This window comes from Pungitius pungitius, chromosome 18 (genome assembly GCF_949316345.1).
Source record: "Pungitius pungitius chromosome 18, fPunPun2.1, whole genome shotgun sequence".
Lineage (NCBI taxonomy): Eukaryota > Metazoa > Chordata > Actinopteri > Perciformes > Gasterosteidae > Pungitius > Pungitius pungitius.
Window position 1 is genome coordinate 9,906,587 of NC_084917.1, and position 26,040 is coordinate 9,932,626.

Genomic DNA, 26,040 nt, shown 5'->3' on the forward strand with positions numbered 1-26,040 from the left:
TGACAATAATGACACATCAAATCCACTGGAGAGAGTGGAGGTTTCAGCTCTTTACTTTATTTTAAAGTTGAGAGAGACTCCTATGGAAAGGTGTGTCTGTGTGCGTGCATTGTGACAAGGGGGCGGGGCCGAGAGAGGGAGGGAGAGAGAGAGCTGTCGAGCTGTGAGGGAGGCAGGGGGAGTGGTTTGTTTATTTCTGAGCCTCCTGAGCCCACAGGAGGAAGAAAAAAAAATGCAGAGTGAGCGAGATAGACACACGATGCTGAACAAGGGAAGATGGTCGGCGGTATGAGCGGCGGACGATTGGCGGCAGACAAGCGCGGCGGGGAGGGAAGGGATGGACGGACACACGGACGCAGAGAGGCACGGCGCCTGACAGCCGGCCGCCTGTCGCCCAAACAATGAACGCGCTGTGGTCGCTGCCGGCAACACATCGCCACGGCAACCGGAGCCAGAGGGGTGCGCGCTGAGCGAGAATGGCAGAGAAAGAGGGGAGGAGGAGGAGGAGGAGGAGGGGAGAAGAGAAGAAAAGAAGAGGGAGTAGAGATGGAAAGAGAGAGGGTGTCTTCTCCCCCCCCCCCCTCAATGGACAGATCCTCCCTCTGTGTGTGTCTTTACACGTGTGTGTGGTTGATCATGTGTGTGTGCGTGTGGTCGGTGTGTGTTGTCTGACACTATGATCTTCTGCCTCCATCTAGGTGAATACAAGAAGGATGAGCTGCTGGAGGCGGCGAGGTGAGTACCACACTCTCTCATGTGCTGCTTTTATCACATTTTATTTTTCCCCTCCTTCCAGTTTTTCTGCCTTGTTCTGCTTTTTGGTGCCTTGTGTCATCCTTTCTTGTATTCCCTCTCCTGCTTCCTTGTTCACATGCCTCACTTCCTTTGGCTCCATCTCATCTCCTGTTTCCATGCTTACCTTCTTCTCCGCTCCTCTCCAGTTTCTGCTCCTATCGTCACGTTTGTCCTTGTCCTCTTCTTTCACTGGCTCTTGTCATTTCCTCTTGATATCTTCTTCCCTTTTCCGACTTCTTTGTTACCTCCTCTTTCTCTCCTCGTTGATCCACTTTTCTGATTGCGGTCCCTGTTTATTTCCCTGTTTTCTTGCTTCCTCTACTCTCTTCATTCCTTATTCATTATTTCTTCATTTCCTGTCTTTTCCCCTGTCATCTCTATTCCTTCCTTCCTCCTCTGGGATTCCTTCTCTTTTCTCTTGTTTTCTGCCGTTTCCTTCTTTTCTTTTCTTAGCCTTCTATCATTTCCTTTCCTCATCCTTCCCCTCTGCCACCCCCCCGCCTCCTCTTCTTATCTTGGTTCCCTTTTCTCTCCTTTCTTCTCCCTCTGTCTCTCCATCACTTAAGCTTCCTTTTCTTTTGTTTGTCTTCCATCAATTGCTGCCGCCTTCATTTCCCCTTCAACTCTCAATTCTGTGTCAAATGGTTTATTACTTGCAGCTTCTCTCCCCGCCCCCCCCCCCCCCAACCCCCCCACAACTACAACCGCGCGCACACACTCACGCTTGCACTCAGCTCAAGTTTTTATCGGATTGAGAGACCATGTGGGCCAGTGATACTTGCATTTTGGAGGCAAGTTATGGTTGCAGGCAGTGCACGTGGGCAACGGGCTTGTCTGTGCTTAAGTCGATTGCATGAGGAAATGGCAAAGCTTTCGTGTGCGTGTGTGTGTGTGTGTGTGTGTGTGTGGCTGAGCGCTCAATGCCTCAACAGCCTCTCTCTCTCTCTTCTTGTCTATCTCCTTCTCTCAGGGACACACAGACACTCTCACACGCACAGGGAAGCAGCTGGCCTAGCACAGCAGTACCCCTGTGTGTTATGGGGTCAGCAGGCTGTTTAAGTGTGAACTGTGAACTCCGTGGGCCTCCATCACAGCTCAGCCGCTGACTGGCTCGTCCCCAATGCCATTTTTTGTCAGGAGGATATCTTTTCCCCTCAGTGTTGTTTGTTCCAATAGCTTCTAGGATATTGTGGTTTTTCTTCCCTTTTACTTTGGGTCACAGCGAGCATCCTCGCACAGTGAGCTAAAGGTGTCAATCCGCTACTTAGTGTTTCCTCTTTATTTCTGAGTGGCATCGCTATAACTCGCAGAACACACATTCTCAAGATGTTTGCACCCAAATGAAGGCTCCCTTGTGTGAGGCGGGAGCAAATCAGGGGGTGGGGGGGGGCTGGAGCGGCGGTGCAGCTGATGTTAATGTGGAGAAGAAGCAACTGAGAGTGAGAGATTGAGGGTGGTCCGTTTTAAAGGAGAAGCCAGTGAGAGGGTAGTTGGAGGAAAAACAAAAGCAGTGAGAGGAGAGATGGGAAGGATGTGAACGTCTCCATCCCTCAAAAACAGAAGGGGAGGAGGAGAGCAAGGGAGCACAGGACCAGAGAAGAATAATCCCTTTCTTTCCATCTGACAGCTTCTTCCTTTACGGCTGTCACGGGAATGATGGTTGTGCTGGCCGTTGCCTTGGCAACTCTCTCCTCGTGGCCACTCAATGCCGGGGCAGTGTGCCTAGGAACCAGGAAGCACGGCTCAACAACATAAACAAAATCCCCCGCTGCACTGCGGCTCGGCTAAATGGCTTCCTCCGGCCAATTTGTTTCAGCTCGCCGGGGTCACACAACACCCGCACGCACACAAACACGCACACCAACCCGCTCTTTCCATCCATCCCTCAAACATTCCTTTGGTGTGGACAGAATCCTTCGCGTTTCCCCCCCCATCCGTCTCATTCTCCTCCTCATTTTCTCCCCCCTACGCTCTCCGTGGCGTCTAACGTGTGTGTTTCTGTGTGTGCACATCGGCAGGAGTGGAAACGAGGAGAAGCTAATGGCTTTGCTCACGCCGCTCAACGTCAACTGCCACGCTAGCGACGGCCGCAAGGTAAGAGGAAAAACATGCACGAACGCACTCACTTACACACACACACACACACACACACACAGTTCCCGGAAGGGAAAGTGAATTACCTGCTGTAATTTGCAGCAGCGGGGCAGACCTGAGTGGGCTCTCTTGCTCGTTGGAACGAGCAGGCGGGAGCTCGCATTCACTTTGAACAGCAGCAGAGCACGACCAATCACTGACCAGAACACACGGTGCCGGTCCGGCCTCTTTGGTGGACGGAGGAACGTACCAAAAGATCAGATGCGCTCATGTCATGTGAAAACATTTTCCTCCGATTCCTTTCTTTTGAAGACTTGAGTTTGCACCGAGGAGTGCTACACATAGTTTACACAGATACCTCTGTCTTTTAGTTAAAGGCCCGAACATCTAACATCGAGATCAAGCATCTGCTCTGCAGTGGCCTGCCGGTCACGTGACCCCAGTGTTTGTCACAAGAGAGCCGTTACATGCTGAATGCATTTTGCTCAGCATCCGAAGCACTCTGATGTTATTTGGTGACCATCGGGCCTCAGGATGGGGGGTGCGGGTGCGTCGAGTCTCAGGGTACGTCTGGTTTATTCTGGCTAATGAGTCCCCGGGATATAAAACAACAAAAATTAAAACAAATAAATACTGTTATCCGCACGAAGGAGCCTTTTTGACACATAAACGCCATGACAGCCTCTGGGAATGTGCCTTCCTATAACTCCGGGTGCTGTTGATGATGCCCAGCCTTCATATCAACGTGTTATTTGAAATTCTTTCGGAGACGGCGGGGGACAAAGACGAGGTATCGTTGCGATAGAGCGGTTCGTTAGTAGATGAGGCGAGCAGTGAAAGCCGTGTGCTGGAGTGACCTCTCCTGAGCCCTCTCTCTCTGTGTAACACTCTAATTGCTCAGGCTGAAAGAGGTCATGCACAGTGGATGGAATATATTTTCACAGCAGTGCAGTTTTATTTCTTTAATAAAAAAAAAAAGTATTTCAATTACGGGGTGATGGTGATTTACATTCCCACTCCTAAGAGAAATTATTCAGTGAGTTTAGCGCAATAGCTTCATGTATTGGATGAAAGTGAGTGACAGCTCACATTCTCCCTCTTGTCATGCTCGTCCTTTGAGTAAATCCAATAATGGAAATCAGTCTGCTGGCAAATATGAGTGTGCAACCATCATTAGCTTTCATTTAAATTCAATGCAGACTTTTACCTTTTCTTCTTTTTCTTTGAAGGCAGGGTTCAAATGAAAAGCACGTCATACCTGATTGGTTTCTTTACAGGCTAAAAGTGTGATGATATCGGCTATCTTTTGTAGTGTGATGAGTGTAAACGGAAGAAGAAAGTTATTCAAAAAGAGACAACGAAGCAATCTTGACAATTTATTCTGACAAAGAAATGGACATTTAATGACTAACTATAAGTGACAGACCATTATATTGAAACATGAGAAGCGATTTAGATTGAGAAAGAAGATCCTGACGCGATAACATTTGAACAGAATTCATGCTAAATATTACACTGGCATTGCACATCAATCATCCCACACAAATCGTTAAAACGACACTAATCATGGACAAAACAGCACAGCAGGAGCTTTATGATCGGTAATAACGATATTTCTCTTTCAATCGAATAAGAGCCCCCTCCACCCCCCGCCCTCCCACCCATTCTTTTTTATCTGTTTCATTTCATCCGAAGTGGCTCAGGCTGTCTGTCTCTGCTCTTCAACCATGCAGTGGCACACACAAACAAATCCAAAGCATAGATGTGCACTGCAAATGCCTCTTGGCTGAAGTAAAAAAAACGCTCCGTTTGCACAGACATTGAAAGACACGCACGCGGATGAGAGCGGAGAGAAAACCAGATTCAAAGTGACACTGTGTGACCTGAAGTGTGTGGACACCCCTGTGCTGTAGTTCTGGGAAGGTCCTTTCTAGGTTTTTAGTTCCAGTTAATGTACACTGTTATGTGGCAACCTTTCTTGCCTCAAAGTGGTGATGCCTTTGAAGTTCCGTTTAACAGATTTTCTAATCGAGTGGGCGCCGTTGAGGGGGAATTTAAAGGTTCATGTCTCTGAAACAAGGTGTTGTCACTTAGAGGTGTACCCAATCCATCCATTTCCTCCACACTTCTAGAAAGAGCTTTTTCTTCTTACTGCATTGCACAACATTTTATTACACTTTACAGTGCCGACAATAGCAGTATAACAGTGTGTGTGTGTGTGTGTGTGTGTGTGTGTGTGTGTGCGTGTGCGAGCAGGCGTATGATTGAGGGCCCATCAGAGTGGGATATGATTAACACAGCTGAGTGGAGAGTGTTATCACGCTGCCTCTATTGAAACCTACACCCCCCCCCACACACACACACACACACACACGCCCGCACACTTACTCTTGCAGACATTGCTGCCTCAGGAAAAAAAAGTATGTGCTTTCTGACTACCCATTGCACGGATGTGTACACACACACACACACACACACAGAGGCCATTGTCACATCATTTGTTTCCCCTTCTTTTTCAACTTGTTTGTTTCCTCGCTCGCTGCTTCCAGCGCCTTCGACCCTCCGACTCTCAGATTTTAGGTCTCATCTTTCATGTTCTGGACCCTCTTGAGCTCCTGCTGTTGTGGATTTGGTGTTTGCCTTTTTTTTTTTTTTTTGGATCCGCAGCCTACCAGAGAGAATCATCACACCCACCCGCAGCCCGGCTGGCTGGCACTTCAAAGGGCGAGAAGAACACGACCAAGATTCACATTCAGAGAGAAGAGGGAGAGAGGAGGAGGAGGAGGAGGAGGAGAACGACTTTGATTGAAGTCCTGTTTAAATGTTGATTATGGGAGCTTATCCTGCTGATGCTGAGAGTGTTTACCATCCCGAGTGTGCTGAAAATATTCATCTCGGAAAGTGAACTTTTCAGGAACAGAGCATCAGAAACCCGCCGTTGTTGTGAGGAGAAGTTGCGATGTACCTCAGGTCGCCTGCTTTCCTTGAGCCTGTTTTGGGAATGAGGAGGTTTTCATTTCCGTTGCTTACATCCCTGCATCGGCACACCGGTAGAACCCCCCCCTGCCCCCACCCGGGATCTGAGGCGAGGCCTGTTCGTATGAATGTAACCTGAAGGCCATTTTCCTGAGAAAGTTATTGGAAGTCTGCTCTTTTAGAGCAAATTATAGAAATATCCAGAAGCATTTCAGGTGACAGATGACAAACGGGGCGAGGAGGAGTTTTAATGAAGTTGTTTCAGTGACACATCGGACCTTCTTCTTTCACGCAGGCCCACGGCTTGTTGTTGTTGGAGGGGTGCTATGGTTCAAATGGTAGAAAACGCTATAGTGGTTTAGTTGGGACCGATGAATAAAATATCTTTTCAGACATGACTTCTTTTCACCAAAGATCAATTGTCCTGCAGGAAAGTTTTACCTTATTTATTTAACTTTACCTAGTACAGTATTAAAAACATATGGTCAGGGCAGTTTTTAGATGACAACTAAACCTGTGTCTGTCATAAACAGAAGCTCAAAGGCTAAAATAAACATCAACCACATAACAACATGGAACTCTTCACTCCACCTATAATTTTAGAAGTAATGCACTTGAGGTATGAGCTTTTTTATCTGAATGATGACTATCAGCAGATACATAAAAGAGATGTCTGATTAAAAATAAGACAACAAATAAGTTGCCGATAGATAGACAGGTGATATCCGAGATATCCTTGCGATCCCAGATGAGGGGTGTGTGTGTGTGTGTGTTTGTTTGTGTGTCAATTAACAGCACAAAGATTTGCTAATATTGATCGAGTCATTAGACACCACTCCTCTTGTTAGCGTGTCCACCTGCTGAAGTGCAGCCCTGACCTGCGTACAAAGGCGGCTCCAAGAATAAAGGACAAATTAAAGCAGTTTTTCCCAAACCTTTGCTGTCAAACTCCAAAAATGGGTTTCCTTCTAATATTCGGATCTTTTTTTGCTGCCTTCCTGATGCTGCACGTCTCTCTCTCTCTCTCTCTCTCTCTCTCTCTCTCTCTCTCTCTCTCTCTCTCTCTCTCTCTCTCTCTCTCTCTCTCTCTCTCTCTCTCTCTCTCTCTCTCTCTCTGGATGTTTGTTGCGCCCGGCCACCTGTAACATGAGCCGCTGCAGGTGTGCGATTACAACACAGTGTGTGTTTAGTCCTGTTTCGCTCACGTTTTCTTACCTTTTTATTTATTATTAATTTCACGGCCGTGGCTGTGTTAGGGTTTGTGATGAAGCCCCCCCCCCCCCCCCCCTGGGGGTCCTGCCCCTAGTTTGGGAACCACTGAAAAAATGGATGCTCCACTGTTTGTTTAAACTAACACTGAGTCTAATTATTTTAGATTTAACTGTATCTTCTTTTTTTAATCAAATGGATCATTGCACTGATCCAGGGCTGGTGGTCCAGCATCTAGAGGCCTACCGTTGTCATGGGAACAAGTTGACATGCTCGTAAAGAGAAGACGAGGAGGGAGAGATTAGGATGAATGAGAGGTTAAAAAAAGAGGAAAGATTTGTGTCACTTCCTCTCAGAGGAAGTGACACAAAGGCAGATTACACCCCCCCCCCCCCATCATATTGTGTCTAGATGCGTGGAATCTGAACTTGCGAGCTATATCCGCGATCGTCCGACAAATTATTTTTGATGCCGTTTTAGTGCTTTAAGTTTATACCGTTGATGGCCGACTGGTGCGTTTTGCGTGATGGGAGGAGACGTCCAGTCGACCAGTCCGATGGATAGCTTTCATGGGGGGGGGGGGGGGGGGGCTACCGAGGGAATTCAGACGGGAAGATTAGTATTTTCCATCTTGGCTTTAACATGCCCTGCGCGTCTCTTTCCCTCCTTTTATTTTCCTCCCACATCGGCCTCCTTTGTTCCCCCCCCCTCCCCCCTCAGCCACCCCTCCACAGAAAGGCTTTTAGGTGATTAAAACACAACAGAATGCTTTCTATATTTTTTGTTATTGAGACTCTCAGTGAGTCACTGTGAGCGCCGGTCGCCTCGCTCTGAAATATGTTATATATGTTTTTCACTTTCGTTGCATCACACGTCATAATGTATCCAAGCACTTTATGGACATAAGACTAGCACCAAAAGATCAAAAGCTGAAATATGTTTCATGGGCCCAGCGGGCTCTCGTTCTCACGTCCTTCGGTATCTTGAATACTTATTTAATTTGTCATGTCAGGGTCATAAGCTATGAGCTGTCACTGGTCGACATCCTCTAAACTTGCAGCATCAGAGATATTATGCTCCTGTGAGCACAGGAACGTCCCCCAACATCGTGCTGCTGCACTTTCTTAAAGGAGCAAGCGAGAAAATTCAACTAGAACGTCACATCTTTGCGTCATAACTCACAGCACAAGAGAATGGTGCAGTGGAAGTTTGAGGATGTTGAATGTATTCGGACCAGATGGATGGTGCAGGGGTGACACTTGAGATTATTGTGGGTTTATGGCTGCTGAGGTCACAGTAGACCATCGTAATAACATTTTCATCTGCAGCTGCTTTAGCATGACTTGAATCCAAATGGGCTGGAGAATGCAAGACGAGACTGACTGTCTCTCTCTCTCACACACACACATGAAAACATGCATGTACCCACTGCTCTCACAGGATTGACAGATTGAGGAGGCAGAGCTTAAACTGGATCTGACCCTGGCAACAACATCATAGTGATGCAACTATGTGTTTCTGTGTGTGTGTGTGTTTGTGTGTCGCCTAACCGATGACTCACCGGCAGCAAGGTTTAAGGCGATTTATTTGTATGTAAATGTTCTCATGAACTGATCACTGGTTTACACACTGTGTCCCCCCCCCCCCGACCCCCCCGTTTCTTTTTTATCCTCACAATATACTACAAAGGCCCACGCTGCATTAATGATGAGGATGATGACTAACTGTGTACCGCGTCCCGCTCCCTCCAAACGCCGCTGTCACATCCGGTAGATGTGAGTGCACCATCTGTCCCCGCGGCTCAGCCTCAGTGACTCGCCGCTTCGGCTGCTGCTTCACATCGGAGCACACCAGATCACTCATGATGATCTGTTTTTCCGAAAAAGCTTCTGACATTCTGCCACTGCAAGAACTAACCCGGAGACGGGCTCAAAGAGATGTGGCAGCCGGACTTATATTTTCACTTTACTTTTTATTTTGATGGGAAAGACGGAAAAGGCAGTTTTTCAGTTGAACCCGATCCTTCTTGAGAGTTGCACTATTCTTTTTTCTTAATGTAGTCTGAAGGTGAGGGAACCTGCACCCTGCAAACCAGCATTTAGTGAACAGAATAATATTTTCGATGTTGACATAGTTTAGCATCGTGGCTTCGGAAGCAGGGTTGGTTGCCTGGATGCAGATCCATCCCCTCTGCCTCCTGTTGACAGGAGTCACATCTGCTTTCCCCCTTGCAGTCGTGACCCGTGTTCATCGTTCAGAGCATAATGTTGTTGTCATCAGAATCCCTCGCGATGCGCCGACCCGATCCTCGGAACGAGTCGAGAGCCGTTACCTCGTTGGACATCGGCCGGCCCGAGCAGGAGCAGCTCACATGCCGACCTGAGACCGGGTCGCCTCACCCAAGGATTTGGAGTGCAGTTGATTAGTTGTGTCTAAAAGGCCGTGGAGGCTTACGTCTACAAATGGAACTGTGACATCTCACACAATTTCCATCTTTTGACATTACTGAAAACACTACAATCAGTACATGTGTGAGATTGTTGTTCCTCCTTGCGCTGCTCACCAAAAACAGTCAGTGAAACCTCAACAACCGAGGACAACGTGACGGACGGCATGTATTAATTAGAACAATACAGTGTCTTCAGTAAAGTAACACCAAACTTAAATGAGGAAAGGCATATTTTATTTTGATCTGTGTTTGATTCTCGTGAATTTAAGGAGTTTTGGAAGGCACATTGTCTCTTGCCTGTCAGTGCAAAATGGACATTTCTAGTTGGCTCAGTGTGTGCTATCTACGAATTAGATGTGCCTGCTCCATGCAGCAGCTTTAATCCCAGTCTTATTCACAATTTGATCCCCAATTCATCCAGTAAATGTAAAAAAAAAAAGGCTTTTAAATCCTGACGGAGAGGCCATGACAGAGTGGATATCACACCAGCTTAAAAGAAGAATGGCCTTGGCGGGCAGCATGCAGAGGAAGCACTGCATGGAGAGCAGAAGCCATCTCATCTCAGTCCCATCTCAAAGCATTCAGAGCTGCAGCGTATCAACAGCTTATGGTGAAAAATGCAGTTGGCCTTTATGTCTCTCTGAAAAGTCTTTCATTGAGAAATGATGCACGTCTGGCTGCTCGGTCAGAACCAGAATGTGTTCCTCCTCTGCACACAGGACTGAACAAACGTGTGGGCTAACATTTGCTTCTTGTTTTGTCTCTCTTACCCCCCCCTCCCCCCATTTTGCTCTTGTGGTTTCTCTTTGTGTGTCTCTCTCTCTCTGTGTGTTACTTCCTGTCTCTCCAGTCCACTCCGCTTCACCTGGCAGCAGGATACAACCGGGTGAGGATAGTTCAGCTGCTACTGCAGCACGGAGCAGATGTCCACGCCAAGGACAAGGGGTACGTACAAACACACCCCCCCCCCCCCCCAACAACAACAACAACAAAAACAACAAGAACAATTAACAGGCTTCTAAAGAAGGCCGACGGTTTGACCTTTGGACATACTAAATATCAGTGGTAGACGGTAGCAAGAAGGCTGGTAAATATTTGTTCATCATCATTACATCATTAATGGCTCACCTCCCCTCCTCCGATTTCCCTTTGGAGAATGTTGCAGGATTTATCCTGCTTTATGCATCACAAATTTGGGGAAACTAGGCCGCGCAATGAGATTAGATTAATTTTGACTTTAGCTGTCAGTTGGACCACATTAGCATTCTGTGTGAGTTGTTGAACTAAAGAGCGTTATATTGGAGAGATCAAGCACAAAGCTCTGTCTAATATACAATTATGTATTTATTTATTGTTTGGCATTTCAAAATGCACACTTATTTGATACTAACATGTTTTGTGTTTTGCTGTGACAGGGGTCTGGTGCCTCTACACAATGCCTGCTCCTATGGACATTATGAAGTCACTGAGCTGTTGCTGAAGGTACACACACACACACACACACGATATCGCTCGATTTTACACTTTTTTTTTTTTTACAGATAAGTCCCAACTTCAACAGAGCTTTCTAGGGACTAACTGCTTTTTTCGTTTTAGGATTATTTAAAGGATAAATTGACCCTTTGCTTCTTTTCCCTACCGCTTCCCTGCCTTTTAATAATCCAGCACCCGTTGTTCTTCCTCCCAGCACGGGGCGTGTGTGAACGCCATGGATCTGTGGCAGTTCACGCCGCTGCACGAGGCGGCCTCTAAAAACCGGGTGGAGGTCTGCTCGCTGCTGCTGAGTCACGGGGCCGACCCGACCCTGCTCAACTGCCACAGCAAGAGCTCCGTGGACATGGCGCCCACCCCCGAGCTCAAGGAGAGACTCGCATGTGAGCGCTGGCGCCTCATTTCCACAAACTGCAACGTGCTGAGTTTAATGGATGGCTTGTTTTAAGAAAGGGTGCATTTAACGCCGTCGCGATCGGAGCCGCTCGGTTGGACTTATTTGAGCGTCCCGGGAGTGGGAAGTGGGGATCTCGACCCTTTTGATGAGAGAACCGTTGTTTTCAGCCCGCTGCATACGGGGCGATTAGGGGTTAGAAGGGAGCTTAATTCATTCTTTGCATTGGGCAAAGTCAAAGTAGACAAGGAAAGTCTTTGTCTCTGCCAGAAAGCTCTGTGCGACTCTTTGAAAGTGAATTAGTAAAATGAGTCAAATGAGTACTCTTGCGGCTGCGCTCATTGCTTCATCCGATCAAAGCAAATATCAAGTGCTGCTCTAATCATAAGCCATTCTGAGTTTGTGTGGAACCGAAAGACAGTTGTGCCTGTTTTTTTTTATTTTTTTTTATTAGGCTGTGTTGTCTGTAAAAGCATTTTAGAGGGATGTTTGCTGCAATAATAAGACTCTAAAACACTGAAAATGTCCATTTTGTAGAGTAGCGCTTCCAAAAATGTTTTACCGTATTTCGATATGTGCTGTAATCATCTAGTTGAGAAATGGACCATCTAGCTGCTGGAATCGGTGTTCATACCTTCGGCGACTGCACAGTAGCTTGTTGCTGTGCGTCTAGTGTGCAGATTTTAAGACAAAGTAGCAGGATTCAGCGTTTCAGTAGAAACTTTGTGCTGTTTTTTTTTCTTTGTCCTTTCCCGAAGCAAATTGTTATGTGGCTATTACCGTCTGTGAAAAGTACTTGACACCCTCATATTAAGCTCGCTGTTGCCGGGAAATGTGAGAGAGATATTTTTTTTTTTGTCAACAGTAGAAAATCAATGGATAAATTTAGTCCAGATCACTCCTATAAAAAGTGAACATTGTTTTGGGTAAATGGTTTAGAATCAGTAAGAAGGACCGGTACAGTATTCTAAATAATGAGATTGACATTTGTTTAAACACTGAGGCCACTCTCTGTCATGAGGCGCAGTGGTAAACAAAAACAAAGGATGAAAAACAACTTCAAGGTTCTCTTGATAGGAAAAAAAGCTCCTGAGGCTGCTTCTGCTCTCCATTTATCAGTGGTTTCTTATGTTGTTTGTTTTCAACCATCCCTCCGCTCCCTTTGAAGACACTTCTCCTTCTGAGAGGCATCCGATCTTTTAAATGCGTGGTTCAAAATGCACGAGCGCTGTCGCTCAGCCAGCCGATAAGAAAGGCCCGACGGAGCGTTCTGTCGGGGGGGGGGGGGGGGTTCACATGTTTCTGCTCCCACTCAAGCAGTCAAACTGTTGCGTCACAACTTGTTAGTTCACTGGTATAAAAATCTTTGCAGTAATATCTCTGAAGTATTGGACGCTGCAGGGTCATTGCAAATGCAATCATTTGTTGTTTTGGTCGGGCGAGAAGCTGGTGAAGCGTAGAAAGGTTTTCATTCAGTTAAATTGCCCGACGCTCCTCTGTGCTCTTAGATGCTTCCGGGCTTCTTTGGGAAAAATCTGTCAACGTGCACTGCAAACTTTCACTGAAAGTCACTTTCACTTCTGTGTACAGATGAGTTTAAGGGCCACTTGCTGCTTCAAGCCGCCCGAGAAGCTGACGTGACCAAGGCCAAGAAGACCCTGGCGATGGAGATCATCAACTTCAAACACCCTCACACGCACGAGACGGCGCTGGTGAGACGGTCACACACACACACACACACACGTATGCACACACGCACACAGGTGGAGAGATGCTAAGGTGATGTTTCTCTCCGCGTGTCAGCATTGTGCGGTGGCATCGCCGCACCCCAAGAGGAAGCAGGTGACGGAGCTGCTGCTGAGGAAAGGCGCCAGCGTCAATGAGAAGAATAAAGAGTGAGGGCTCTTTTCCATCCTTAATTTGCGCACACGTGGGCAAAGAAATGATTTTGTACAGGGAGGGCTTACATCAGCGCGGGCTGTAAAAGTGCCACTGTTTCTCTCCTCTCTCTGTAGCTTCATGACTCCTCTCCATGTGGCAGCAGAGCGGGCTCATAATGACATCATGGAGGTCCTGCAGAAACACGGTGCCAAGGTAAACCACAGTGTTTAAAAGTAAAAGGGTTTTCACTGTCATATGTCGTTATGCAAATGTACCTTTCGCATATGTGTGAGTTCACGTCTACAGCTGATACGATTAATCTGATGGATACAAAGTGATATTCTGCTTGGAGGGAATACAGACTTTTTCCGGAAAGTGGTGGCTCGACTAAATTTTATCAATGGGGACAAAAAGTCATAGGAACGCTATTTATTCTTGTAACCTCTATACACACAACAGGCATGTTGATTTGGGTATGAATACCAAGACATGGCTGATTGTAGTTAATGTTGTCCCTGGTCCTTGGTTCCTTTCCCCCTGTTGCCCAACCTGTTGTTGTCGGTGAAGCTGGGGAATCGGATCAAGTAGATTGCATATCTGTCACCGCCAATAATTAACCTAAGATAAAAGAGTTGAATAGTTTCAAGAGTTTCTCAAGAGAGATTTTTTTTGAAGAATTTAAACATTTTCAGTATAAAAAAGAAAAAAAAAGAATGCAAACTTTGGTCTTTTTCTTTTTTAAAGTCGTCACACAAAGGTGTTTGTGTCCGCAGGTGAACGCCGTGGACACTCTGGGTCAGACGGCGCTGCACCGCGCGGCCATGGCGGGCCACCTGCAGACCTGCAGGCTGTTGCTAGGATACGGGGCGGACGCTTCGCTGTTGTCCCTGCAGGGCTTCACCGCTGCTCAGATGGGAAATGAGGCTGTTCAGCAAATACTCAACGGTGGGCCACCCTTTGTGCGCTCGTGTGTGGGAGGCTCGGTGTGCCAATATGTGTGTGTCTCATTTCGGTTGCTATGCAACGGCGGAGATTAACTGAAATTGGGTTTGTAAGGTCAGTAATGATACTTTCAACCTGGAGGTGCAGATTGAGTGAAAGGCAGAGCTAGATTTATTTACATTTTTTAAAATTTGTATTTAAAGTTCTGTGCCCATGTACTCCAAACCGAACTCCATCATCTGCAAGAGGACACGTTTATCTTTTTTACCCCCGATGTTTGCACAAAGCATTTGTGTTCTATGTTTCTCTCCAACGTTCTCCTGTTCTTCCCTACAGAGAACGTCCCGGTGAGGAACTCCGATGTGGACTACAGACTTCTGGAAGCTGCTAAAGCCGGAGACCTGGACACTGTCAAGGTAGTTTGGTTTGGAACTTTGCATCTGACTGTTGACATTGTCCCCAGCACTTCATTTAGGGAGGACACATTAGAAGAGAACATTTAGTTTCCCCTTCAAACAATCAATCTATTCGTTTTAACAAATGGAAGTAAACATAAAATCGGTATAAATGACACTGATTGTATCAAATAATTAGCACTTGGGGAGGAGAAATCTTTTTTTAATTTCTTCATTAAGGTTTGTAAATTGTGGAATCCCGTTCTGAGGAATGCTGTGAACTTGTCCAACCGCAAAATTGAACACAGACGGGATTTTAAAAATGTCAGCTGACGTTGTGCAGGTTATGCAGACCCACGAGGAGCTCAGTGGCTGAGAGAAAGAAACGTATAAATATATCAGTTAATTGCTCTAAAAATTGAAAATCTAATCTATAATAATGACTTTCATTCATGTGAAACAGCGATGCACAACAGAAATGATGAAACTATTGATTGGACCGAAAACTTGGGTACCGTAATATAAATTTGACAGTAACTCAATGCAATTGTGACTCTGATCATCTTGCCTTTTTGTTTTGTTTTTTTACTTGTAATGTAACAAAAAGTGTTGAGCTGCTCTTGTTGCTTTGATGGAGTTTTGATTTCTGTTAAATGTCAGGGGGACTTTGTGTTTTGGTCCACCTCGATCCAAGGAAAACTGCAAAGCTTTTTTTTAAAAGGGCCTAATGTCCCCAGATCTCACGAGAGTGCCGACCCACATAAACACAGCGGTTTGAGTTGCACCGGGCCCACTCGTGTTTAAGCATGTAGGCGCTCAGGATGCTGTGAAATATGCCTCGGATGCAACCACCCACCAAATGCCAGTGACCTGCTACGATCTGGCAAAGGATTTGACAGAAGTGCTTGGTGTGGAGTGAAAATGGCTGTGTCTTTAAACGCGGAGACGGACTGTAATGGGGTTGTCCAGACAGACACCGGTCTGTGAGAGTCTGAGGAGTGACGCCGTGGCAGGTATGCAGGGAGGCTCCGGGTCTGACCTCACACACACACACACACACACACATATAAGCAGAGTTGGGTCAACTGTGCAATGTAGCTACTGATGACTGTGACTGTTAGAGGGATGGTCAACCTGGAGGAGGGGTCAGAGAGCAGCAGCATTTTAAAAATATAATTAGAAGGATGAAATCAACGGTTTGTGTTTACTCGAGCAAATAGTTCACCCAAATTGTCGATTTAAGGATGAATGGAACAAACCTTGCAGTCCACATTGGTGCCAGATATACATTACAGCGGCATGTTTCCTTTTCATCATTTCCTGTCGAGTGGCATGGCAGCAGGAAACTTTCACACAGTGTCTCCTCGCAGGTTTGATTGGGTTTATTACAAGATAATACGTAGTTTGTGTGAACAGCGGGGGTCCGCCTCGGTTCAGCAGACCTGAACCAACCTCAGTTAATAACTTCAATATTGTTGCTGTTTCTCCCCTCAAATCCCACTTCTCACACATTTCGTTTCACAGACCGATTTTTCATCATAAATCACGGCAGGGGGGCGAGGAACAGTGTTACTCTTTTTCCCATTTTCTCTTTCTTGGTTTCTTTTCTCTAGTTTGTTCCTGTTTGATTTTGTTCTCGGTTTATCTGCTTTGATTTTAATGGGAACAAAAAAAGATAATTATAGACCAGCGCTTAGGGGGACTTCAGGATCCGAACAGTGTGTGACACCGTCGTTCACCCGCTAGGAAAATCTGTCACAATGCTACACCTTAAAAGTAATCATAATAAACAGTGACACCAACTCCAAATAAATACGTCCTGCTGGGAAGCTGGAACGGAGAAATATTCCTGTTCATATTTGTTTATAAGAGAAAAAAGGGATTCCATTTCACGCTAGTTTTACTCCTCTCAGTCTGTCAGATCTCAATTATTAATTGCGGCTCATCATCCATTTTCAGAGAGAATGTGGTTTTATTGCACTTGAGCATAAAAAAAAAAGCCTTGATGAAAACCCTCTTGAAATCATCTCATTTTCAAAGCCTCGTTACAGACCCGATCATTTCCAACGTGGTTGGTTCTGCAGCCAGACATTGCAGCCTTTTTTATTTTCGCCTGATGAGCGCTTTTACTTTCAGAACCGATACTCGTTGTAATCTTCCCTCTTTGTCTCCGTTCCCCTCCAGTCGCTGTGTACGGCTCAGAACGTGAACTGCAGAGACCTGGAGGGGAGGCACTCCACCCCCCTCCACTTCGCTGCCGGCTACAACCGAGTGACGGTGGTGGAGTACCTGCTGCACCACGGGGCCGACGTGCACGCCAAGGACAAAGGGTGCGACCCTTTAAACATGAACATTTACACACAGATTTTTTGGATTTACATCATGATGTAGAGAGTTCAAGTAAAGTTATGGAAGGTAATCATTTCTAATGGTAAAGCAAAGAAATGTGTGTGTTTCCCCCCCCCTCACAGTGGCCTGGTTCCCCTCCACAATGCCTGTTCGTACGGTCACTACGAGGTGGCCGAGCTGCTGGTCAGACACGGGGCCTCGGTCAACGTGGCCGACTTGTGGAAGTTCACGCCGCTCCACGAGGCCGCCGCCAAGGGCAAATATGAGATCTGCAAGCTGCTGCTCAAGGTTCGACCTCTGCCCCCAACGCCACGAATGCATACAAATTCATGTCATTCCAGTGCAAATGATACTAGTGCTACGTATTGAAAGGAGCAAGGATGGATTTACAAAAACATAAGATTAAGCAAACAGAAAGCAACGTGAGACGACAAGCTCAGACTCAAAAACAGACTGACTGCAACAGTTCACTGCAGCAGTTGCAAATCACAAAGAGTGATGATTCACTCACACTGGTGTGTGTTTGTGTGTGTGTGTGTGTGTGTGTGCGCCATCTTTTCGGGTGAAATGGAATCCTACTTATTAGAAGTCATGACTGAAGAAAACGACTAACACATTTAGATTAACGCTGTATTCATGATCGTTGCGGCTTCTCTCTCTTTGGTGTAATGGTTCCCAGAGAATTAAGTAGTTCTGGACAAAGGCGTAGGCGAAATGACAAAGAAAGGAAAGGGGAAGTAGAGGATGGAAACGCGAAATGAGCCATTAGCATTTCTTTTGCCGGGGAAAACGCAGAGTGGAACGTTGTATTAACCCGTAGGTGTGAAATGCTGTACTGAATGCATGTTGATTTAAATTGGGGAAAGGAGTTTTTTTAACCTTGGAACATGTTATGATTGACAGGGTGATTGTGCAGTAGTTGTGGACACCATTAACAGTTGATAGTTTTGATGATGATGATAATAACTAAATAATCAGTTCAAGTCTGAACTCGGTTACCTCCGTCTGCAGAAAAAAGGAAAGAAAGAAGGATGCGTCCTTTAATAACTACTAACTAACGATCCCCAAAGACCTCACCATTCACATTTCATCTTGGATTAAGTCACCTGTGCGGTTTTAGTGTGGGCAAAGCACACACAAGGTGATCGGTTCTTCCCGGTGTGGGAAGCCGTGGCTCAGTCTAATAAGCCTGTGATTTAGACTCTTTTGGCTTTCGTTCTAATACGCATTCACTGTGAACACGGTAGCATACTATCGTTGGCAATTAGATCCATCCACTATTCTTATTTGTTCAAGTAAAAACTTTAAAATGTTGAAATGTGTTTGCCATGAACTGCATATGGGCAGAATCCAATAAAAGCAACAAAATTGACACATTAATATGCAAATGCCTCCAATTATTTCTTGGATGGCTCTCTATTATAATTTTCCTGGTTAGCGAATAAATTACAATGAGAGTATGATTAAGGCAGCAAAGAGAAATGGAGAAGTAGGGCAGAAAAATCAGATTATGGAGAAGTAAAAAAATAAAAAATAGATTTTTAAATGGGAAATTCAATCTTGAAAGTCGTATAACGGACAGTTTTAGGCCGGCAGGAGACGCCCGAGGGAGTTGTCCCACAACATCACATTTTAATGAGAAGATTTTCAAACGCTACAATGAAGTGACAAGTAAAACCACAACCTGAGCAGAGACGGTTGAAAGATAAAACGCGTCGGTCTCCAGGGGGTTGTGGCGTTTTCCACTTCACTGGATGTCCCGTCTCCCCACCTCTCTGCCGCCTTTACATCCCTCTCTTCTTCTCTCGGTGAACAACCGCCATCCTTCGTCGTGTTTAAGTGAAGCTTTCTACGGGGCTTCTAATTTTGGGATGTGATGTTTTTTGGTTCTTCCAGCATTCAGCCTGAACATTCCTTGTTTTGTCTGCAATCAAACTCCCATTTCTAACATCTCCACTCTGCAGCACGGCGCAGACCCCACCAAGAAGAACCGGGACGGCAACACGCCGCTGGACCTGGTGAAGGACGGCGACACCGACATCCAGGACCTGCTGAGAGGAGACGCCGCGCTGCTGGACGCCGCCAAAAAGGGCTGCTTGGCCCGGGTGCAGAAGTTATGCAGCCCCGACAACATCAACTGTCGGGACACGCAGGGACGCAACTCCACGCCTCTGCACCTTGCAGGTATTATGCATGAAAAAAAAAAAAACAACCGGTTCATTCTAATAAGCAGGCTCCGCCCTGGTTACTCGGTGGTAAAGGCAGACTTATACTTGCTGGATGGGTCCAGCTGCCACTTCTCTGAATCTCCGGAGCACAAGAGGGCCAAGAACAGAGCAATAAACGGACCCTCTGACGGCTGTGAGAAAAACAAGGCGACTCTGAATGAGGTCCATAAGGCCCAGGGAGGCGGTGCGTGACATTGGCAGCAGCCGGCCAGCTGATCCGTGGCGCCGTAGCACCAGAAGCTGTAGTGCAGTACGACGACCTTGGATCTCGCACAAACTTGATGAAGTTCCGATGGCAGAGATACTAGGTGCACGTACTCTTTCATTTATTCCAGATGAGTAATCGTGATAACATCGCCGCAGAGATAACACCACTCTGCATAAACACAGGAGGACAGATCTCATTGCACGGAGTATATAAATATTTAGATTTTTGAGACCATGTTAGTTGATAAAGAATCGCGCCATGACTGTCACTTTGAAAAACACTTTAAAGGTCTGCCTCTTTTTCTTCTTCATAGATCTGACACACTTAGACACACGCTCCCTCTGCCTCCATGTGACAGGAGAAGATGATTATACGCTGTGGCTCTCCTGATGTCCTCCCCTTCCCATTACCTGACGACATTTTGTGTTTCTCCCCCTTTTCTGTGTTCACCCTCCTCTCCGTCCCTCGCTCTGTGCTGCTCCCCAGCTGGCTACAACAACTTGGAGGTGGCCGAGTATCTGTTGGAACACGGAGCCGATGTGAATGCACAGGACAAAGGGGGGCTGATCCCGCTACACAACGCTGCCTCGTACGGGGTAAGACACACACACACACACACACACACACACACACAAAATCAGTTCAGATAGGCTGCTATTATTTCTCAAACCTGTTCGTGTATATTTTAGGGGCTGACTCATATCCAACAAAATGATAAACTCCAATTATTGTGATTATTATCTTCTGGAGGCCTTTGGTTGTCTTTCAACCACATTTTGGTTACAGCGTGATCTTTCTGCTACAGAGAGTCACCAAACCTCAGAAACGAGCTACATTGTGTCTGTCTAACAGAAAGGAAAGGACAGGAAAAACAGGAATCAGGATTTAGTTTCCGCTCCAGAGAATAACATGTATTACATTTGTTTTTCTCACTCACACATTTGCTCTTGTGAAATGCTTTTTATCTTGCTTTCCTCTTTTCCTCGTCCCACCACCTCCTCCTCCTCCTCTTCTTTCTGCTCTGATTTCGTTCTAATCCTTCCTCTCCGATTGCCTTTTCATCTCCTCGTCTTTTCTCCCCCTTTCATCTTCTGACTCGACCCCTCCTCCTCCTCCTCTCAGCACGTGGACATAGCCGCCCTGTTGATCAAGTACAGCACGTGCGTGAACGCCACAGACAAGTGGGCGTTCACCCCCCTCCACGAGGCGGCGCAGAAGGGGCGGACTCAGCTCTGCGCTCTGCTGCTGGCCCACGGAGCCGATCCCACCATGAAGAACCAGGAAGGACAGACGCCGCTGGACCTGGCAACGGTACGCGAGCTTTCTTGGGAAGGTCTTCGCCCTGGTTTCTTCAACATTAGGAGCCTCACACCTGTTGGGAGTGAGCCGAAGGCGATGCCATTGGTTAAAGCTGCTGTTTGACTGGTCAGGTGTAACTATTGTGTCTACTTGTGGGCTATGGAGGCATAAGCAAAGTTATTTAATATAAGGTGAAGGCTTTACAGTCAGGTCATATAGTGGATGAGACCCTTTGTGGTTCTTTATTGTCTGTTGTTAAAGGTTACCTGGAAGTGAGACAACTCCACCATGGAGAGGAAATAAATAAATGATTCTTCTTACAAATGAAAAGACCTATATATATATATATATATATATATGTTTAAGGAGGAAAATTAAACATCTTGTCATTACGCCGGCCTCTTTATCTTGTTTCAGGCTGATGACATCAGAGCATTGTTGATCGACGCCATGCCGCCAGATGCCCTGCCAAGCTGTTTGAAGCCCCAGGCCACTGTGGTGAGTGTCCACACACACACACACACACACACAGGAAGCAGTACAGATCAGACACATCAGGCACAGTGTGTCGATTAAAGTGGAAGAGCTGAAGCGGTTTAATTGTCAGTGGAAGTGTAAACATGGAAAGTGTTCGGGCCTAACACATCAGCTTAAGGCAATGAGTCGTGAAGGCTAAAACCTGTTTGAAGGTGAATTCTTACGAGAGCGACCGTAGAAGTGTGTGTGTGTGTGTGCGTGCGTGCGTGTTAACCCTTTGTTCCGCTCTCAGGTGAGCGCGAGTGTGGCGTGTGCGGGGGCCACGGGGGGCGTGGTCATCTCTCCGGCTCCATCTCCGTCCTGTCTGTCTGCGGCCAGCAGCATCGACAACCTGACCACGCCTCTCGGTGACCTCACCGTGGGAGGCGCCACTGGACCGGCGGACGGAGCGTCTGGGTCCGACAGGAAGGACGGAGAAAGTACATACAGTGAGTTGGGGGTTCTTTTCAAACTAAAAGCGCGCCTGGGAGACGTTTGAATGTGTAACATCACTGTGTCTCTGCAGCTCTGCTGGACATGACCATCAACCAGTTCCTGAAAAGTCTCGGACTGGAACACCTTCGAGACATCTTTCAGCGAGAGCAGGTACACACACACACACACACACGATTTGAAGTCAAAAGTGAACAACATAGTTACCATACGTGTTAGTGAGCTGTTCAAACCTGATACATCCAGTGTTCATTTAACAGCTGTTAAATTGATTATTTACTACACTGTCAAATTATTTTAACAAACTTATTTATTATAGTTCAGTCATGGTGTAAAGTCACTTATTTGATCTGGTTTCTTTGGTTTTTATTACGCTTGACCTACCTCACGTCAGGCCAGTGGCTTCAGGGTCGTAAATGTGGTTCTGTGAACCCACGTTGTTCCAGGAGGAATCCTCTCAACACCAGATGGGTTGCCATAAAAGTTGGTCCAGACGTCGTTGCCCTCCTCTTAAATTGTAACTACTCTGGTCGTCCCTTAACTTTTTATTAATGTGATGGACAAATGGTGGCAAAACTACTTTCCCTTCTACCACAACTGTAATTTCAGGTTGGACGATCATGTCAGCAAATATTAGCTAACATTCCCAAATGAAGATGATTATGGTAAATTTCAGAACCTTGTTGGTATTGTCTTTAGGAGACTGTTAGCATTTTGCCCCAAGCGCCACTGCGCTAAAATACCAACTTAAAGAGCAACTAGAGTGGTTGTAAACGGTCTCGCTGCGTTTTGTAAACATAATAGTAGATGTCGACAGAAGAGCGATGCAGATGGACGCAGTAAGAGAACAGGGAAGAAAAGTGGACTTCAAGGGAAAAATGAAGAATGCAGACGGAGAGAGACAAGGAGACAGATGGCAGACAAAGAACGTTGAATTTAAAGGGGACAGCGGGAAATGGTGTGCGTGTGCTTAATCAGCTTCCCTTAAGGGAAACGAGCCATCATTAATATTCAGATGTAGAATGAGATTGAGTCGGCTCAGGGTTATATTTCAGCAAAACATGAAACAAGGACCAAACCGTAAAGAGAAACACAATTTAATGGATTTCACATCATTACACTTAATCATAATCTCATTCTATGGAATTTATAGTGCTATTTCCAACATGAAAACCCCTTAGTTGATTGGTTTGCTGTTGTGGAAGAAGACAAGTAGGACATAATCACACACTTTACACTGGCTACGTTCAGGCCTCGCTTGCAGAAAGAACGAGCATTTTGCAGCATGAGTACAGGGGATCAGGTGTAACAGATTGCTCACAAGTTGGCAGCTTGATGCGTGTGGTGAGAATCGGGCTGATGCCTCACTTTGTTTTAAGGGCAATGACTTCAAATCGGTTAAAGCAAACTCTTCACAGGCGTCTGCAGAACTTGGTGAAATGAAACTGGGGTTCTTGTATTAATGAGAAATAATGAATGACTCTGTAAACACCCTGCGGGTTATTTGGGCCGTGATCATGTCGAGCCACAGCGAACACAGAGGGAAGTAGGTAAAGGTTGCGGTTTAATAAGCACAGTTATCTCAGCCCGCAGCATGAATCGCATCTCTGCTCTCGCCGGGAAAAGTCAAACTTCATCATCTCCAATTTGCATATGAAACCCTGATAATGTTCATTAGCCCTCCGTCACTCCTTTCCTCATGAATATTTTTCAGACTTATTGTCGTTGTATTGTTGTTTGTGTACTTGTAAACCGTTAGATATAGTTGTCAGGTGTAGAATTACAGCAATGGCTGGAATAGTTTTTATGGTATTCAAGTGATGGACATTGGGTCTGTTTGTTTATTCGTCTCTGGGCAGATTTCCCTGGATGTGCTGGCAGACATGGGTCACGAGGAGCTGAAGGAGATCGGCATCAACGCTTACGGTCACCGACACAAGCTCATCAAGGGCATCGAGAGGCTGCTGGGAGGCCAGCAAGGTCAGCACGCACACACGCGCACACGCACGCGCACACGCACACACACTTCTACATCAGATTTAATCCTACAATAAACAACGCAATGAATGTGAAAGATCAACCACAATCAAGTTCTGCTTCTGACATACAAGGTGTGTCACTTTCAGATTGTGACTCTATACCGGTTTGCTTGTTTTTAAATCTTCTTGATTCACTGATTGAATGTGTCTGCAGGTGCGAACCCGTACCTGACGTTCCACTGCTCCAGCCAGGGCACCGTGCTCATCGACCTGGCAACGGACGACAAGGAGTTCCAGTCTGTGGAGGAGGAAGTATGCAAACGCACACACACACTTAGGTTGATTGTGGTTGCTTCTCTTCTTGACTGAATGGCCGCTTGGGCAAATGATTTACTGCGTTTCTTAAGGTGGGTTCTAAGGTTTATTTTTAATGCGCATGATGAGTGATTCTGGACATCTGGCCAAGGAGACACCTCACACTGCTCTAAAGAGACAGCCGATAGCAGTCTGACTGGATTCAAAATGAATGATGGCCATCGGGTAATTAAACGCAACATTTTTTTTTTATGACTTACATGCGTCTCCCCCCCCTAGACAGTTGCCAATACTGGGCTGAGGTCCTCGGCAGTATTTCATAGGTCATCAATAGTTTGGCGTTGCAGAGATAACTCATTTTGCAAATCGCTAAAAGCTCACCATGGAAACCGTTCCTCTAATCAGTGCGCACCGGATTTCCCACGGGCCACATTTAGATATCTGCTGTGAGTGAATGAGTTGCAGCTCTCCATCATGGATTACAGGGCTCTGTAATCTACACTCTCGGTTGATCCCAACTAAAATCGATGGAGTAAACTAGATCGAAAGACCCACCATCATTTCCATCGCAGACTGCTGCTACATAATGGATGCACATCTGTGTGGTGCTGTTGAGTTCCACCAACGGCATCCTGCAGAGTGTCCCTACAAGTCAACAGTATGCACAGCTATGGTATATCACGCTGTCGCTGTCTAGAATATGAAGAACACCTTCTGTTATGAAATCTGAATTTCATTGGCCTGTTTTATCCCAATCACACACACACACACACACACACAAACGTTTCATTTCAAGCTTTGTGGCCGTGTGGAGTTTTGATGTCTGGTCATTTTGTCCTCAGCTCCAGAGCACCATCAGAGAGCACCGCGACGGAGGCAACGCAGGGGGAGTCTTCAGCCGGTACAACATCATCAAGGTGTGCGCTCGCCACACAACACAACACACACACACCCTGTTTGACATTACAAAAGTGTCAATAACTTCCTTCCTCTGACTCTGCAGATTCAGAAGGTGGTGAATAAGAAGCTGCGTGAGCGATATTCACACCGACAAAAGGAAATAGCAGACGAGAACCACAACCATCACAACGAGCGAATGCTCTTTCATGGTAAATCGACACAGATGTGTGGATTCCTCGCTCTCGCCTCCCTTCTTTCTACACAATCCACCTTTGACCTGTAACATTTAGGCTTTGTAACTGTCAAAAGCACCCAAGTGGAGCTTTTCCCAAATTCAAAATGCATGTCTATCTGCGACTTGGTCACATCCCCTTTGTAGCTTAAGTCCAGTAAAGAAGGCCCCATCTTTGTTTCTACCGACAGGTTCTCCCTTCATCAATGCCATCATCCACAAGGGCTTCGACGAGCGGCACGCGTACATCGGCGGCATGTTCGGCGCTGGGATCTATTTTGCCGAGAACTCCTCCAAAAGCAACCAGTACGTGTACGGGATCGGTGGAGGCACGGGCTGCCCCACCCACAAAGACCGCTCCTGCTACGTGTGCCACAGGTGGGACGTCTTTACCGTCGCAGCACGGCTCCCTTTGCTTCTCAGGGGGTCCCACAATGCATTGCATGAAGTAACACAGGAACTATTTGCTTTCTTTACCTGGCTGTGGTCATCCAAAGCCGGAGCTCTGATACACTTATGATAACATTTCCTTTTTCTTTCCTACCAATTACAAAAGCAATGTGTGGTTATTTGATGTGGAAAACTGGGCATGGAAAGATAATAGGGTTCATTGTAGGAAACAACATTTTGCTAATTATATATATATGTATGTACATATTACTCTAACATATAATCATAGTATATTAAGAAGATAATGTTTATTTGATGGGATCTTACTTTTCAGGCAGATGCTGTTCTGCAGAGTGACGCTGGGCAAGTCGTTTCTTCAGTTCAGTGCGATGAAAATGGCCCACGCCCCCCCGGGACACCACTCCGTCATAGGGCGACCCAGCGTGAACGGACTGGCGTATGCAGAGTACGTTATCTACAGAGGGGAGCAGGTCAGTACACACTGCTTTGTAGGACCACAGAATCCATGATCCAATTGAATAGGA

General features: G+C 46.3%; 1 protein-coding gene across 1 annotated transcript in view; it reads left to right on the top strand.

Moving 5' to 3' along the window:
- LOC119226322 (poly [ADP-ribose] polymerase tankyrase-1) overlaps positions 1 to 26,040 on the top strand; it is a 47,447-nt gene that overhangs the window by 18,567 nt on the left and 2,840 nt on the right. Inside the window, exons 5-28 of the mRNA XM_062558883.1 lie at positions 699 to 735; positions 2,814 to 2,889; positions 10,374 to 10,468; positions 10,939 to 11,005; positions 11,211 to 11,397; positions 12,999 to 13,120; positions 13,212 to 13,303; positions 13,424 to 13,502; positions 14,063 to 14,234; positions 14,568 to 14,647; positions 16,811 to 16,956; positions 17,098 to 17,263; positions 18,940 to 19,159; positions 19,898 to 20,007; positions 20,534 to 20,722; positions 21,128 to 21,208; positions 21,480 to 21,675; positions 21,753 to 21,832; positions 23,539 to 23,659; positions 23,873 to 23,970; positions 24,816 to 24,890; positions 24,977 to 25,082; positions 25,297 to 25,483; positions 25,830 to 25,986. Of these exons, the coding sequence (XP_062414867.1) occupies positions 699 to 735; positions 2,814 to 2,889; positions 10,374 to 10,468; positions 10,939 to 11,005; positions 11,211 to 11,397; positions 12,999 to 13,120; positions 13,212 to 13,303; positions 13,424 to 13,502; positions 14,063 to 14,234; positions 14,568 to 14,647; positions 16,811 to 16,956; positions 17,098 to 17,263; positions 18,940 to 19,159; positions 19,898 to 20,007; positions 20,534 to 20,722; positions 21,128 to 21,208; positions 21,480 to 21,675; positions 21,753 to 21,832; positions 23,539 to 23,659; positions 23,873 to 23,970; positions 24,816 to 24,890; positions 24,977 to 25,082; positions 25,297 to 25,483; positions 25,830 to 25,986 (2,939 nt within the window). The remainder of the gene's footprint in view (positions 1 to 698; positions 736 to 2,813; positions 2,890 to 10,373; positions 10,469 to 10,938; positions 11,006 to 11,210; positions 11,398 to 12,998; positions 13,121 to 13,211; positions 13,304 to 13,423; positions 13,503 to 14,062; positions 14,235 to 14,567; positions 14,648 to 16,810; positions 16,957 to 17,097; positions 17,264 to 18,939; positions 19,160 to 19,897; positions 20,008 to 20,533; positions 20,723 to 21,127; positions 21,209 to 21,479; positions 21,676 to 21,752; positions 21,833 to 23,538; positions 23,660 to 23,872; positions 23,971 to 24,815; positions 24,891 to 24,976; positions 25,083 to 25,296; positions 25,484 to 25,829; positions 25,987 to 26,040) is intronic.